The following is a 15,966-nucleotide window of genomic DNA, read 5'->3' as shown; positions in this document are numbered from 1 at the left end:
AGACCTTTCTGGACTTCCTAGCTTTGTAGCCTCATGAATGTGCTGTCTCTTCAAAATATAAAATTACCTAAGAACAAATTCAACCAAAGATAGATGTACAGAAGTTTTATGAATAGAATGAACTTAAATGAAAGTATTTCTAAAAACAGAGTATATGGAATGCCATTTTTATGCACTAGAAGACAAAATACCGTTAATATATGGATACTTTCCTAACTGACATACGGGTTCAGTACAATTCCAAATATGCAGAAGACTCCAAGTTATCAAGATAACAATACTTCCCAAATTAATCTGCACAGTCAAGGCAATTTCTTTTAACGATTTGTAAAATTGGACAAGCTGATTCCAACATGCAAGGGGCCAACAGCCAAGACATTTATGAAAAAAAAAAAGAATAAGGAGGACATATTTGCTGTACCAGCTACCACTACTAATTATGGAGCTAAATGATTTAAATGCTGATGTTTTATAGCAATTACAATAGTTGTCTTAAAATGATTATTTTTCTAATAAGTCACTTTAATTTAGATACTAAGGATACTCAAGTTACACAACACTTGAGCAAGATCTAGGACTCAAAACATCACAAATACAGTGAAAGAAACTCCTGATCAACTATAACTTACCAGTACTTCTTTAAAACTCAGTATCACCAGTGTTAATAGCAGCAATTTCCACACTAGCCAAACTATGAAAAGAGCCCAGATGTTCACTGACAGATGAATGGATAAAGAAGAGTCGGTATACATACATATACAATGGAACATTACTCAGCCATCAGAAAGGATGAATACCTACCATTTACACTGACATGGATGGATCTGGAGGGGATTACACTAAGCGAAATAAGTCAGCCAGAGAATGATAAAAACCATATGATTTCACTCATATGTGGAATTTAAGAAACAAGCCAATGAACATAAAGGAAGGAAAGGAAAACTAAAATAAGATGAAAATTGAGAGGGAAGCAAACAATAAGAGATGCTAAACTCTAGGAAAACAAACAGGGTGGCTAAAGGGGAAGTGGGTGAAGGGATGGGATAATTGGTGATGGGCATTCAGGAGGGTACTTGATATAATGAACTCTGGGTGTTATACGCAACTGATGAATCACTAAATTCTACCTCTGAAACTAAATAAAGAAAAAAATCAGTATCAAATGAATAACTCATAATTTATCATTATCAATGTAAAAACATTCATAAAAAACACTAAAGAAATACTAATTTTTCTTTGTTGAATTCAATAGCACTTCCATATTGTAATTTAAGAAATAAGAAGTCAAATTCTGTGGATACAAACTCTCATGGCCATGTTAAGAGCTCTATTCGCACAAAGTAGTGTTTTTAACTGAAATGAAGCTTTTATATTTGGAGAACCAATGGTCTTCTCTTAAAGGAGTCAATAATGGCAGCAACCTAGAAAGTAGTTTGGGGAACTCTGGGTGGATTGTTTTTTAAATATGGCTTGAGAATTTCCTACACTTTCTGGGAGGCACCGGGAGAGAGGGAACATGACAGACAAGGAGAGAGAGAGAGATTGAAAAACATGATAACCTCTTTCAGAGGTAAAAATTTCCAAGGTTCCTGAGGTATGCTCTAAGGGGCAAAGTCAAAACAACTTTTATAGGATATTAACACTTGTTAGCCAGGATGTGTCAAAACAAGTCAAACAGCAATAGAGTTAATCAGATGGTCTCACCTGGGTGGCTACAAGGTAGATCAGCTCCCCAAGGGTTGGTAACAGGCACTGCTTTAATTTACTGTTTCTGAAGTTTTCCCTAATTAATTCAGTTAAGACAGTAATTGCCTGAAAAGAAAAAAAAGTGTATTAGTTCATATGTATTCTCAGTTCTTTCACCTATATGTAAAAGACAAGACAATCTACAAAACTCACCTTCCATTTTTAAGAACTACTTTCCAAATTATTTTCCAAATATGAGCCTTAATCCTGAAAAATCAGTAAATGTCCCAGATGAAGGTAAAAATATATCCAGTAAAAAAATGGGCACATACATATAGCTTTTGTCAGTTACCAAGCACTTTCACTGTATTGCTGATCCTACCAGGCAACTGTTCCTGCATTTCTAAAAACAAGAAAGGCTGAAATAGGTCTCTGTCCAGTTTACTTGGACAGCCAGGATCTGAACATAGATTTTACCATGCCAGAGCCTACTATCCTCCAGCGCACCGTAGTTTGAAAAATTCTTACACTGCATGAAACTTTTAAATGATTCCTCTAAAAATTGGAGAGTAGGAAATATTATACCAAAGTTTCAATATAATCCACTTTGAAATTCAGCAGGCTATTGTCTCAGATCCAGTTAATTTCCTGGGAGCCATGCTAAGAAAATCACATACATACACACATTGCCAGAATTCATACACCAAAACACAAGTTAATCAAATCACAATGTGCCCATAAAGTAGAATAAAATGGGTTTAGAATGATGCATATAGAATGGCCCCATGCCGAGACAGAAAAAAAAAAATGTATATAGAAGAGCATGGTAGCACTGCTCTAAAACAGTGGGACTCAAAGTATCATGCACAGATAAAACTGTTTCTTACTGTCAACAAAAATTTAAGTAGAGAAGCTGAGAGTAACAGGGTGCCTGGGTGGCTCAGTCAGTTAAGCGTCTGCCTTCAGTTCAGGTCATGATCCCAGAGTCCCAGGATCAAGTCCTGCATGGGACTCCTAACTCAGCAAGGAGCATGCTTCTCCCTCTCTTTCTGCCTGCCACTCCCCCACTTGAGCTGTATCAAATACAGAATATAAACAAAATCTTGAAAGAAAGGAAGAAAGAAAGAAAGAGAAAGAAAGAAACTGAGAGTAAGCATTTAAAAACCTCCAAAGCCATTTGACAATGCCACAACACCCAAACATGTGATCATGGGCTTGACTCTGTAAACAAGAATACAGACAAATTGGACCTGCACATGGACCTGCACATGGGGTTGCCACCCAACAGCCATGCACTAGAGGAACACTTGTTAATGTGGTGTTTTTGAAAAAGCTTTATTAAGTTATAACTGACACAGAATAAACTGCATATATTTAAAGTGTACACTTAGGTACATTTGACATACATATACGTCTATGAAATCATCACCACAGTCAAGATAACACCTCCACGTGTTACCTCAAGTTCCCTTGGTAATCCCTCCATCTTGCTCCCTTTCATTCTTTCTCCAGACAGCCACTGATTTACTTTCTGCCATTAACTCACATTTTCTAGAGTTTATGTAAATGGGATCATATCCTATGTATTTTTTTTGGTCTGGCTCTGTTCACTTAGCATAATGCATTTGAGAGTCACCCATGTTGCATCATATATCAATAGTTTGTTCTTTTTATTGCTGAGTGGTATTCCCCTGAATGGATATACCAAAATGTATAAACCCCACCACTCACCGCCTCACACATAATGAACACTCTATGTGAGTGAGAAGGAAAGGGAAGCATGTAAATCACATCAGCCCTTAAAGGAGGTCACTTCTCCTACAGTCTTCCTTTTCCATGACCTTTACTGATCATCCACTAAACCATCCAAAATTAACAGCATTCAGACATTTTTTTTTGTAATCTACAAAAACAGATCTGTCACCAGCATACCTACCCCAAAGCTAAAGGAAGTATTCTGAAAAAAAAAGGAAATGATAAAGGAAAGAACCTTAGAATTAACAGGAAGGAAACAAGAACATGAAAGAATAGAGATAAATGTAACAGATTTTCCTTCTCCTTTTAGATTTCCTAAACTACGTTAGATGGTTGAAGCAAATATTATAATAATGTCTGGTTTGGTTCTAAATTAATTTAGACAACATATTTAAGACAATTATATAAAAATGAGGGAAACAAAAAGGTTGAAAAGGAAGGTAAGTTTTCTATGCTTCATTTGAACCAGTAAAACAATAGGTTATACAAAATTATACACATATATATGATAATATTTGATATATATATGTAATATTTAGAATCAGTAAAAACCTATACAAATAGACTCTAAAATACAATAAAAAATCAAAGTTATGAAAAATGTTCAATAATTCATACAAAAGTAAAAAGAATATGAAAAACAGCAAGAAGAAACAAAATGGTAGACTTAATATCAAATCATAATTATATTAAATGTAAATGGTCTAAATACAATTAAAAGACAGAGTTCCTTTAAAAATATGACACAACTGTTGCGATCTATAAGAAACTCACATCAAAGACAGTGATATAGGCAGATTGAAAATAAATAATAAAGTGTATACATGTACATGCATATATCTGTATATATACATACATTCATGTATATATAGCAGTAATCAAAGCAAAACAGGAATGGCTATTTAATATCACATAACATAAATTTCAGAGCAAAGAAAATTACATAACAAAAGGGTCAATCCACCAATAAAATGTACCAATCTTAAATGTGCATGCATCAAACAAAAAGCTATAAAATATGTGAACTAAAAAGTGACAAAATTATAAAAAGAAATAAACCACCAATTATATTTGTAGACTTCAACACCCTTCTCTCAAAAATTGATAAAATAAGTAGGCAGAAAATGAGCAGACATCAAAAGGACAAAACTACACATACAAATTTGGCAACTTAGATTAAATGGACCAACCCCTTAGAAAACACAAACTATCACAACTCACCCAATATGAAATAGAAAATTATTTGCAGATGACATAATTGTCTTCACAGGAAACACCAAAGAATCTACAGAAACAAACTCCTATAACTTACAAGTGAGTCTGGCAAAGTGACAGGATAAACTGTCAGCATTCAAAAACTAACTCTATTTCTTCATATAAGTAATGAACACATGGAAACTTAAATTAAAAATACCATTTACCCCTGCATTGGGCTCTCTGCTCAGTGGGGAGCCTGCTTCCTCCTCTCTCTGCCTCTCTGCCTACTTGTGATCTCTGTCTGTCAAATAAATAAATAAATAAAATATTAAAAAAAAAAAAAGAAAAATACCATTTACAATCACTGAAAATATTAAATACTTAGGTATAAATCTAACAAAACATGCATAGGACCCATATGCTAAAACCACACGACACTGTTTAAAAGAAATCAAAGAAGATCTAAATAAACAAAGACATGAATTTGTGCGTGTATGTGCTATATTTTCTGCGATTATGACCATTCTGATTGGGGAGAGACTGACCCTCCCAAGGCTAGCCAATTCTTAAAACAGCAAAGGCTCAGATTAACTATGTCTTTGATATGCAAACTAGCAAATCCCACCATATACTCCTCTACCTGGTCCATACACCCCAGGAGGCAATATTCTTCTGCCTTCATCATCCAGAGGAGTGTCAGCATCCAACTAGAGACTACCCTATGGCCCAAAGTCTGCTTAAGTTATTCCAACAACCCAATCCTAAACTGCTCACCCTTCCCTTGCCTTTCCTATGGAAACCCCAATAAAGGCCATGGCTTTAAGCATTCCCCTTGCTGCCATCTTCTGCCTTCTGATCTGTGGTATTTTTCCATGTGGTCCTGGGTGGCATGCCATGCCTGTTTCTAGGACTTGTGAGTATAATAAACTTTGCTTTCCTGAGCCTCTCCTCTGTCTCCTTTGGTGGCCAGTCCTGACTGACCATCTTATAAACAAATACAAAATAAGAGATAAACTATGTGCATAGAGAGGAAAACAATATAGTAAAGATGTCCAATTTCCCCAGTCTGATAGTCCAGTTTAATGCAATTCTTACAAAAATCCCAGCAAAAAATTTTGTAGCTATCAACAAGATCATTCTAAAATTTCTGTGGAGGGTGCCTGGGTGGCTCAGTCAGTTGGGTGTCGGCCTTTGGCTCAGGTCATGATCCCAAGGTCCTGGGATAGAGTCCAGTGTCAGGCTCCCTGCTCAGCCGGAGTCTGCTTCTCTCTCAAGCCTTCTCTTCCCCCCACCAACTCCCGACTTATCTCTCTCTCATTCACATACACTCTCTCTCTGTGTCAAATAAATAAGTAAAATCTTTAAAAATAAAATAAAATTGGGGTGCCTGGGTGGCTCAGCCATTAAGTGTCTGCCTTCGGCTCAGGTCATGATCCCAGGGTCCTGGGATCAAGACCCACGTCGGGCTCCCTGCTCAATGGGAAGCCTGCTTCTCCCTCTCATATTCCCCTTGCTTGTGTTCCCTCTCTCATTGTGTCTCTCTCAAGTAAATAAATAAAATCTTTTAAAAATTTTAAAAAGTAAAATAAATAAAATTTATGTGGAAAGGCAAAAGAATTAGAATAGCCAAAACAATTTTGAAAAAAAGTAGGGGGACTTGAAATTATTCTAGCTGATTTCTATACTTACTATATAGATAAGTAATCAAAACTGTGTGGCACTGCCAAAGAAATAGACATATTGATCAACGGAACAGAGAATCTAAATATAGCTTCACACAAGTATGGCCTGGTGATTTTTGACAAAGGTGCAAAGGCAATCCAATGGAGGAAAATCAGCGTTTTCAACAAAAGAAGCTAGAGCAACTGGCTATCCAAAGGACAGAGGAAAAAGTAAGCCTTGACCTAAGTCTAACACTTTATACAAAATATTAACTTAAAATGGACCAGGGACTGGGCTGCCTGGGTGGCTCAGTGAGTTAAAGCCTCTGCCTTCAGCTCAGGTCATGATCTCAGGGTCCTGGTATCGAGTCACGCATTGGGCTCTCTGCTAGGCAGGGAGCCTGCTTCCTCCTCTCTTCTCTCTGCTTGCCTCTCTGCCTACCTGTGATCTCTCTCTGGCAAATAAATAAAATCTTTAAAAAAAGAAAAGGACCAGGGACTTACATATAGAACATGAAACTATAAAACTGGGTTGTGAGTGGGGATGGGATAAATTCTTCAGGATATAGGTAAAAAAAGTAGACTTGATACCAAAGGCTAGGAAACATTGAAAATGTGCAGTTGGCAAATAAGCACATGAAAACATGTTCAGTGTGATTAGCAATTAGGGAAACGTAAATTAAAACCATAATGAGAGGGGCACCTGGGTGACTCAGTGGGTTAAGCCACTGCCTTCGGCTCAGGTCATGATCCCAGGGTCCTGGGATTGAGTCCCGCATCGGGCTCTCTGCTGAGCGGAGAGCCTGCTTTCCTCTCTCTCTCTCTCTGCCTGCCTCTCTGCCTACTTGTGATCTCTGTCTGTCAAATAAATAAATAAAATCTTTAAAAAAAAAAAACCATAATGAGATATCACTATACACTTAGCAGAATGGCAAAAATACGAAATAGTGACACACCAATTGCTACTAAGAATGGAAAGAAACTAGACCACTCATACATTACTGGTACAGACATTCTGGAAAATAGTGTAGCCATTTCTAGAAAGAAAAAAAAACACTAAACATGTCATTACTCAGCAAACTGTTCCCCTGAGTATATGTCCCAGAAAAACTGTGATTTGGTGCTAGGTTTACTCTCTACCTAACCCCAGATCTTAGGAACTTATCCCAGAGAATGAAGACTTTGATCCACACAAAAGCCTGTACAACAATGTTTATAGCAGCTTTATCTGTAACTGTCAAAACTCAGAAATGACCGGCGTGTCTTTCAGCAAGTAAGTGGTTAAATAAATGGTACAACTGATAACATGGAATACCCTTCAGCAATGAAAAGGAACTACTGACACACGCTACAATGTGGACGAATCTCTAAAGAATAACTCTAAGTATTAAAGGCCAGTCTCAACACATTACATACCATATGACTGAATTTATGCAACATTCTCAAAGTGACACAAATACAGAAATGGACAGTAAATTAGTGGTTGCCAGTGGTTGGGGTGGGGGTGAAACACGTGACAGAGCAAATGTCTATGATTCTAAAACAGCAATCTGAGGGATCCCTGGGAATGCAACTGTTCTGTTCCTTAACTGTTTCAATGCCAATATTCTGGCTGTAACATTGTACCATAGCTCTCCAAGATGTTACCATTGTGAAAAACTGGATGAAGCCTACACACACAGCATTTCTGTATTGTTTTTTTACAACTGCATATGATCCACAGTTATCTCAAAAGGTTTAATTCTTTTAAAAAGCCAACCTCATACTAAATTTGAAACCTAGATCTCACTTTCTGCTTCACAAAGTTAGTGGCAGGGATTTATAACATTTTTCCATTTTATAATCCACTGGCATTTTGTATCAGTGAGTGTCACTTGAAATTAAAAACATTTCAATGCTACAGATCCTTAAAGAGATAAAACGGTCTGAACTGCCTGCAGCGTAACAGAAATTGCTCTGGAGCTTAGTGTCTTGTAAATAGACACACATCATAGAATCTATGCTTAGTAGAGCCACAGCGACCGGACATGTCACCTGCAAAAGGTACCCCTGATAACCCTGAACAGTACACAACAGGTAATGTTTGTCTGCAGTGTTATTTGTACAGATTCTCCATTTGCTATTTTTAAATTTTAAAAGAAATTTTAATATTAAAATGGAAAACTGTAAGATTAATAATCTAACATATGGCATAAATGACAAATACCAAGGAGAAAAACAAGTTTTTGTTGACGTAGGTACAATGACATTGGAAAATGCCAATACTAAACCAAACAAAAAGGGTGTGGTGCATAAACAATGAATCTTGGAATGCTAAAAAAATAAAATTAAATTTAAAAAGTAAAAAATAAAAAAATAAAATACCCTTGTTTAGTTCTTCTTCAAACTCAAAAATCAAATAATGTGTGGATATTGATCTTAGCATATTTTCTTATATTCTGTAAAAATTCACCTGGCCTTCTAACACTGAAATCAAGAGGCATCTGAGTGGGTCAGTGGATTAACCGTCTGACTCTTGATTTCATCTCAGATCATGATCTCATGGAATTAAGCCCCACATCAGGCTCCACACTGGACATGGAGCCTGCTTAAGATTCTCTCTCTCCCTCCCTCCCTCTGCACTTCAACACACACACACACACACACACACACACACACACACACGCTCTGTCTCTCTAAAAAAATTTTTTTAATTAAAAATAGGATATTCAAGGGACGCTCAGTTGGTTGAGCCGCTGCCTTCGGCTCGGGTCATGATTCCAAGGTCCTGGGATCGAGTCCCACATCGGGCTCCTTGCTCGGCGGGGAGCCTGCTTCTCTCGCTACCTCTGCCTGCCTCTCTGCCTGCTTGTGTGTACTCTCTCTCTATCTCTGACAAATAAATAAAATCTTTAAAAAAATAAAATAGGATATTCAAGTATTATGCTGCTCTTGTGTTCATTTTTTGAAAAACCAAAGTAAAGAAGAACTAGGGAATGGGAAGGGTCTTGTTTCTAGCATCATTATGCTTTGAGGCACACCTACATGTGTCATCATTACTGAAGACTATCCTTCTGCAACCACAGGTATGATTGGTTGATTACTACAAATAATAATTTAAGATTGTACTATTTCCTAAACTACTTTAAAATCCAAACCTATTTTGGGCGCCTGGGTGGCTCAGTGGGTTAAGCCACTGCCTTCGGCTCAGGTCATGATCTCAGGGTCCTGGGATCGAGTTCCGCATCGGGCTCTCTGCTCAGCAGGGGGCCTGCTTCCCTCTCTCTCTCACTGCCTGCCTCTCTACTTGTGATTTCTCTCTGTCAAATAAATAAATAAAATCTTTAAAAAAAAAAAATCCAAACCTATTTTATACCAACTTTGACAAGGTGGAAGAAGGCCTCTTTCAGCTTTATCTGAAGTCATCAGATTGAAAAAAATAGTCAAATGTACGTCAGTCTTACCTATCTTAGACTGAGTCCCTTAAGTCAAAGGTAGAAAGACAGGAAGATGAGTTAAGAATACCAAAATTTGGAAGTTCTGTAGTTATAAAACTAATAATCTGACACTTGCACAGATAAAATTTACTTGCTCTTGACCCTCAAAATAGTTCTCAAATATTCGTGTTCAAAGTTATACAATAAACAGCTATAAAAAGAAACTAAATTAAACTCCAGATTCAGAAAATATCTGGCATTTCCTATTTGGTCAGTGTTTTTTAAACTAACGGGACCTCCTTTTAAACTCTACTGACCTACTCCCAGTTGGAGATAGAGCAGCAGTCACCATAACAACTATTAACATAATCTTTTAAATTAGGTATTATTCAACCTTCTCCCCTAACCTCTCAAGAGGTATTCCACAAGCTCAAGTGAACAGAGAATTCCAATTGATAACACTCTGTCCAGGCTTTTTCTTTCTTAGAACCCCACTTTCAATGTCCCAAACATAGCTCATGCACATAAAATAAGAACATGATAAGTTTCACGGTCCTCTCTTAAATTTTATTCATATTAAATCTTAGATTCCCTTGGATCTTGCATTTCTTGCCAAGTAAAATCACACCTGTAAACTTGAAACTTCAAACCCTCATTTTCACAAGAGCTGGTTAAAAAAGTGAGAGAATGTAGTCTTGACACACAAAAGCAGGCCAATGATGCAAAAAAAAAGATGGAAAACCTGTTTGAAGAGAATATAATTCTGTTCTGTATTTGATAACGGAAACTGTGATTACAAGGAAACACTGTTGTCTCCACAAAGTTCTCCTAGTGACATGCTAACATCAAAGTTTTAACACTATCATCTGTGGATGTAACCTTTAATCTCTGATTCTCTGCATATGGGTTGGGCAACTGCATTCAAATTGGCATCTAATTCCTAAAAACCAGATAACGGAAGATGTAGCAAGGACTGCTAACTTGTCCCTTCCCTGTTGAGGCCTAAATATAAACAACCAACCTATAACTGGTGGATTCCTTCTCATACAGATAATAAGCTGTCAAGAAAAGCAAATAAAACACGGAAGTAGATTTCTTACAGTCTTTTACAGTCCCATAGAAAGTTTGGAAGCACTAGGCACACAAACTTTATCAACTTCCTCAGTTGTTTGGGGGTTTTTGTTTTTAAAAAAGGTGTCAACAACTTTCAAATGAAAAAGAAATTTGTCATGTTTTGGTTACCAGTGATCCGATCCCCCTTCTGAATACCCCTGAACTTCCTTTTGGGGAAAAACCTTTTGTACTTCACTTAGTCTGTGGGATGAGAAAAAGGGCATTCTGCCGTCCAAATATGGAACCTGATAGGGATCCTGGCTCCCTTTGGAAACGTCTTTCGTCCCATAGTCTGGTACAGTCTAGGGAAGGCCACAGTCTAAACTCAGCCAGTAGGGCTCTTGCTCAGAAATCTGACTCTTGAATGGATAGACACAGAGTAAAGAAAATGATGAACTTCATTCACTCATTCTGGCAGTGGCCCCAACCAAGACTCCAAGAGGGTCCTGCTCCAGAGGCCTTCCAGAGTTGACAGGTGCTGACTTCTCCAAACCTTCTCTTGGACCCCTTGACCTTGCTCATACCCTCCTAATAAATACCCCTTATGCTTACGGTAGGCAGAGTCAATCTGGAAAAGTAATACACAGTACCACTGCTGACCAGTTCTCCTTTCCCGGACCCACACCAAGATTTCCCAACACCCCCCACCTGGCGTTGGATGTGGTGGGGTGACTAGGTCCAGCCACTGGCCAAAAGTGGAAACAATGTAGATATGCCCATGTGCAATTTTCCAGTCTCTCCTCCCCACCCCAGGAAACTTGAAAGCATTCTGCCAGAGGGAGATGTCATAGAGATGGAAGCAGCCTAGAAGGCTCAGGTCAGATGCCCTCAGAGCAACCAAGGCCAACAAGAACAAAGGTGAGCCTGAGATGTGGATGGTCTTTATTAGCACAATACAAACTAGCCTATCATGAGACTGAACCCTCATTCAAGGAGACTACTCTAGTTATACATAGAAATAAAGGCTTGGGTGCCTGGGTGGCTCAGTGGGTTAAGCTTATGCCTTTGGCTCAGGTCACGATCTCAGAGTTCTGGGATTGAGTCCTGCATCGGGCTCTCTGCTCGGCGGGAAGCCTGCTTCCTCCTCTCTCTCTCTGGCTACTTGTGATCTCTCTCTGTGAAAAAAATAAAATCTTAAAAAAAAAAAAAAAAAGAAAAGAAAAGAAATAAAGGCTTTTTCATGCTTTAAAATAATCACTAATAAAACACTCAGTAAACTCTTGCACATATATCTAAGGGTAAAAGATCATTTGTGTGGCAGTTAAGATCTGCCATCAACATTTATGTCATGGATCTGTTACCACGGTTGCAAAGTACCAAGCACCAGAAAAGCAGTGTTAAAAGTGTATGAATAGGGCAACTGGTGGCTCAGTCAGTTAAGCATCTGCCTTCACCTCAGGTCATGAACCCAGGGCCCTGGAATCAAGTCCCGAATCAGGCTCCCTGCTCATGTGGGAGTCTGCTTCTCCCTCTATCTCTGCCCCTCACCCCTGCTGGTGCATACTCTCTCCCTCTCTCCCTCAAATAAATAAAATCTAAAAATACATCAATAAATAAAAGCATATGAATAAATCTTGCTATGCAGATTAAGTTAAATTAGGTATCAGACTACAATAAATCTGTAATGAATCTGTCGTTTGAAACCTGAGTAACCATTAAAATTATTTTGTCCTTTCAGATGGATGGCAGACAACATATCCTGAATATTACTTGCCTTGAAAATAACAAAAAATGTCAGGTAAAATATTTTTAAATATGTTTATAAAATGTACCACTAAATTGCAAGAAATTAAGGAAACATGAAAGATCAAAAATAGAGAAGAGGGGAAAACAGATATAAGCAAGCACTCAGGACACTAACCCTGGGAAACCTGGGTGGTTCAGTCAGTTAAGCCTCTGACTCTTGATTTAAGCTCGGGTCTTGATCTCAGGGTCATGGAGTGGAGCCCCAGGCTGGGCTCCACACTCAGCAGGGTGTCTGCTTGAGCTTCTCTTTCCCCTCTCCCTTGGTGTCACACTCTCTCTCTCTCTCTCACACACACTCACTGTCAAACAAACAAATAAATAAATCTTTTTTTTTTTTTTAAGAAGATACTTTAACCTTGGTGGCATATGCTAAATCTTGGTGACCTTGAAAATGACCTTTGGAAATGGAACAAGAGACAAATCTTAGGCCCTGCCCATTGTGTGGCATCAAATATAGGAGATCATTTACATTCAGTTGAAACCCCAAGGACGTAGGAATAAAACAAGAACCAGCCTGCAAAAAAGGACCGTAAGGAATCTTGAGATCTTGGTACGGAATCAAGAGGGGAGGGGGTTGGTGGGCAGGCAGGCAGGTATCTTCCTTGAGCATTGAACCAGGTCTGAAAAGCACATCTGCAGGTCACATTCTCATTGCCTCTCACATGGGAGACCAGAGATTCAAGCACCTGGGATTTTACTCAGCTGACCAGTCACAACATAGCCTTAATGATGGTCTACAGTTAATGAGGTATAAATGCCAGGATTTCCCCAGCAGACTGTAGAGCAGTGATTCTCTATTTTACTGTGCTTCATAATCCCTGAAGAATTTGTAAAAACACCATACTGGCCTCCACCCTCAGAGTTTCTCATTCTGTATATCTGGAGTGGGGGCCTGAGAATCTGTATGCCTAACAAATTGCCCAGTGGTGCTTAAGTTCTAAGACAACAATGAAATCACTACTGTAGGAGCCAATGTTGACCGCATATTAGAATCATTTGCAGGGCTTTCAAAACTATAGATACTGTATCAGCCCCAAAGATTCTGGTTTAATTGGTCTAGGGTGTAGCCTGGACATCAGAATTACAGAGAACAAAGCCTGAAAGTCCAGGGAACTAGAAATGTTGGAATGCTTCTACAAAATGCAATCTGTTCAAGCCACCAAACCGCCCTTCCCAAGTGGGCCTGAAAAACATGCCTCAAGGATAAGAGAACCAGCGCCTTTGAGAAGCTCTTGGCTATCCTTGACAGGCTGGGGAGGGTGGAGGGCCCAACAGAAAATACAAGCAGTGGAACTGGGTTCTCTGGTCACGGTGGGAATAATGGGACCTAGAGGTGGTAGAGGCCAATGAACACTTAACCACAGGCACAAGTGCCACAGGGAGTCATGTGGCAATCTGGTAATCAGAGTATTCTGACCCACAAGAATCCAAGATGATGGTAAACTGGCCATCAAATCAGCCTACTAAAGTGACGATTGACATACGGTAAGAAAATTTCTAGATCTACTGGGCAGAAACCTAACAAAAATCCCCACACCAAGGATTCAGTCTCTCACCCAGATCCCACACCCAGGCTGGTTCATAGATCCAGAGCTCCGATATTAAGCTAAAGGTCCCTTCCAAAGACACCCTAAAAAATGGTCACAGTGAATGCCTTAGATCTTCCCTCACCACTTTCCTTCCCCAGACCCATAGAGTCCTCAGATATTTACCATGGGTCTGAGAACTGGGAAAATACCCAGACCCTTTAAACTTTTTAGATACTGACTCTGAACTTGGGCTGATCTCTGAAGACCTAAGAAGCCATTTTACTCTAGTAGTCAGATTAAGAAAGAGCTTATCAAGGCCAGGTGCCACATGGGATCTTACTAAATCCATCTCACATCTGTCCAGTGGGCCTATTCTTGGTTAGTATCCTAGAACATACAATGAGAAAAGATACGTGCAGTAACTAGTAGCATCCCCAGAGCAGATTCCCACCCAGTGAACTGAGGACTATTCAGAGTACAAAGAGACAAAGCAGAAGTTCCTGGAACTACAATACATGCCCTGCCCACACATTCAAAGACAGTAAAGCAAAAGCAAGCCATATCCACCAGATCAACAACTAGGAACCAGTGCCAACAAAGACTTGAAAAGTACAGGGATGGGAACTTCTATCACATCCCCACTTAACTTGCCTGTTAAGCCAGTACAGAAACTACGTGGGTTATAGCTACTGCAAATTTAATCAGCTGATGCCTACTACAGCTGCAGTTTCAGATGTGGCATATTTACTGAAGCAAATTAACATAGCCCCCGGCATTTGTTCTGCTTTCTTTTCCATTCTAATCAGTAAATAAAATCAGAAGCAGTTACCACTTACCAAAATGCCCCTATATCAAGTCTCCAGGTCTGTCATAATATAGTCCAGAGGGACTCCCTCATCTTTTTTTTTTTTTTTTAAAGATTTTATTTATTTATTTGACAGAGAGAAATCACAAGTAGGCAGAGAGGCAGGCAGAGAGAGAGAGGAGGAAGCAGGCTCCCTGCTGAGCAGAGAGCCTGATGCGGGACTCGATCCCAGGACCCTGAGATCATGACCTGAGCCGAAGGCAGCGGCTTAACCCCTGAGCCACCCAGGCGCCCCTCCCTCATCTTGATAATCTGCAGGATAGCATACTGTTTCATTATCCTGGTGGCATGCTAACTGGACCTGGTAAGTAGCACCCTAATTTGGATGCCAGAGGGTAGGAGAGAGAAGTCCTGCAAAAGATCATGGTCTATTACTCTGGTGAAGTACCTAGGAATCCAGTGGTCTTGAAGCATGTGATAATATTCCTTCTAAAGTAGGAGAGAAGTGGCTGTGTCTTGCGTTACCCACTGAAATAAGGAGGTTCGATAATGAGTAAGTCTGTTTGGATTTTAGAGGCTCCAACCCATTTCCTGATCATCAGTAAGGCTGCCAATTTTGAGAGGGGCCCAAGAAAGGGCTCTACAGCCAGTCCAAGCTAAAGGACAAGCTCCTCTGTCAGCTGGGTCTCAAGACTCAGCAGACCTAATGCCACTGGAATGGACTGGGGCAGATAAGGATGCTATACAAAGCCTATGGCAAGCCCTAGCAGCAGAGTCATAGCACAGCACAGACCCCTAGGATTTTGGAATAAGGTCTTGTCCTGCCCTCTGTCAACAACCACAGTCCATTTGAAAAGTAACTCCTGGCTTGTTCCTAGACCCTGGCTGAGGTTGAATGCCTAACCCTGGAATAATATGAGACCTGACCTACTACTCAACATGAACTGCATATTACTATAACATTCGTCACACACAACAGCATTTTTAAATTAAAATGGTAAGAATGGGCCCAAGCCAAGTAGATTCACTCACTCCATGTTTAGGTGACTCAGACTCCT

General features: G+C 39.3%; 1 protein-coding gene across 9 annotated transcripts in view; it reads right to left on the bottom strand.

Annotated features, from left to right (window-relative positions):
* Positions 1-15,966, bottom strand: part of ULK4 (unc-51 like kinase 4) — a 636,882-nt gene that overhangs the window by 551,912 nt on the left and 69,004 nt on the right. For all 9 annotated transcript variants that reach the window (XR_014310110.1, XR_014310111.1, XR_014310112.1 and 6 more), the window contains one exon: positions 1,705-1,812. Coding sequence is in view for 4 of the 9 variants with exons in the window: in XM_082724762.1 (XP_082580888.1) it covers positions 1,705-1,812 (108 nt within the window). In the remaining 5 variants the exon portion in view is untranslated. The remainder of the gene's footprint in view (positions 1-1,704; positions 1,813-15,966) is intronic.

Source organism: Mustela nivalis (assembly GCF_964662115.1).
Source record: "Mustela nivalis genome assembly, chromosome: 1".
NCBI classification, from domain to species: domain Eukaryota; kingdom Metazoa; phylum Chordata; class Mammalia; order Carnivora; family Mustelidae; genus Mustela; species Mustela nivalis.
The sequence above is the reverse complement of the archived record's forward strand: the minus strand, read 5'-3'. Positions and strand labels throughout refer to the sequence as shown.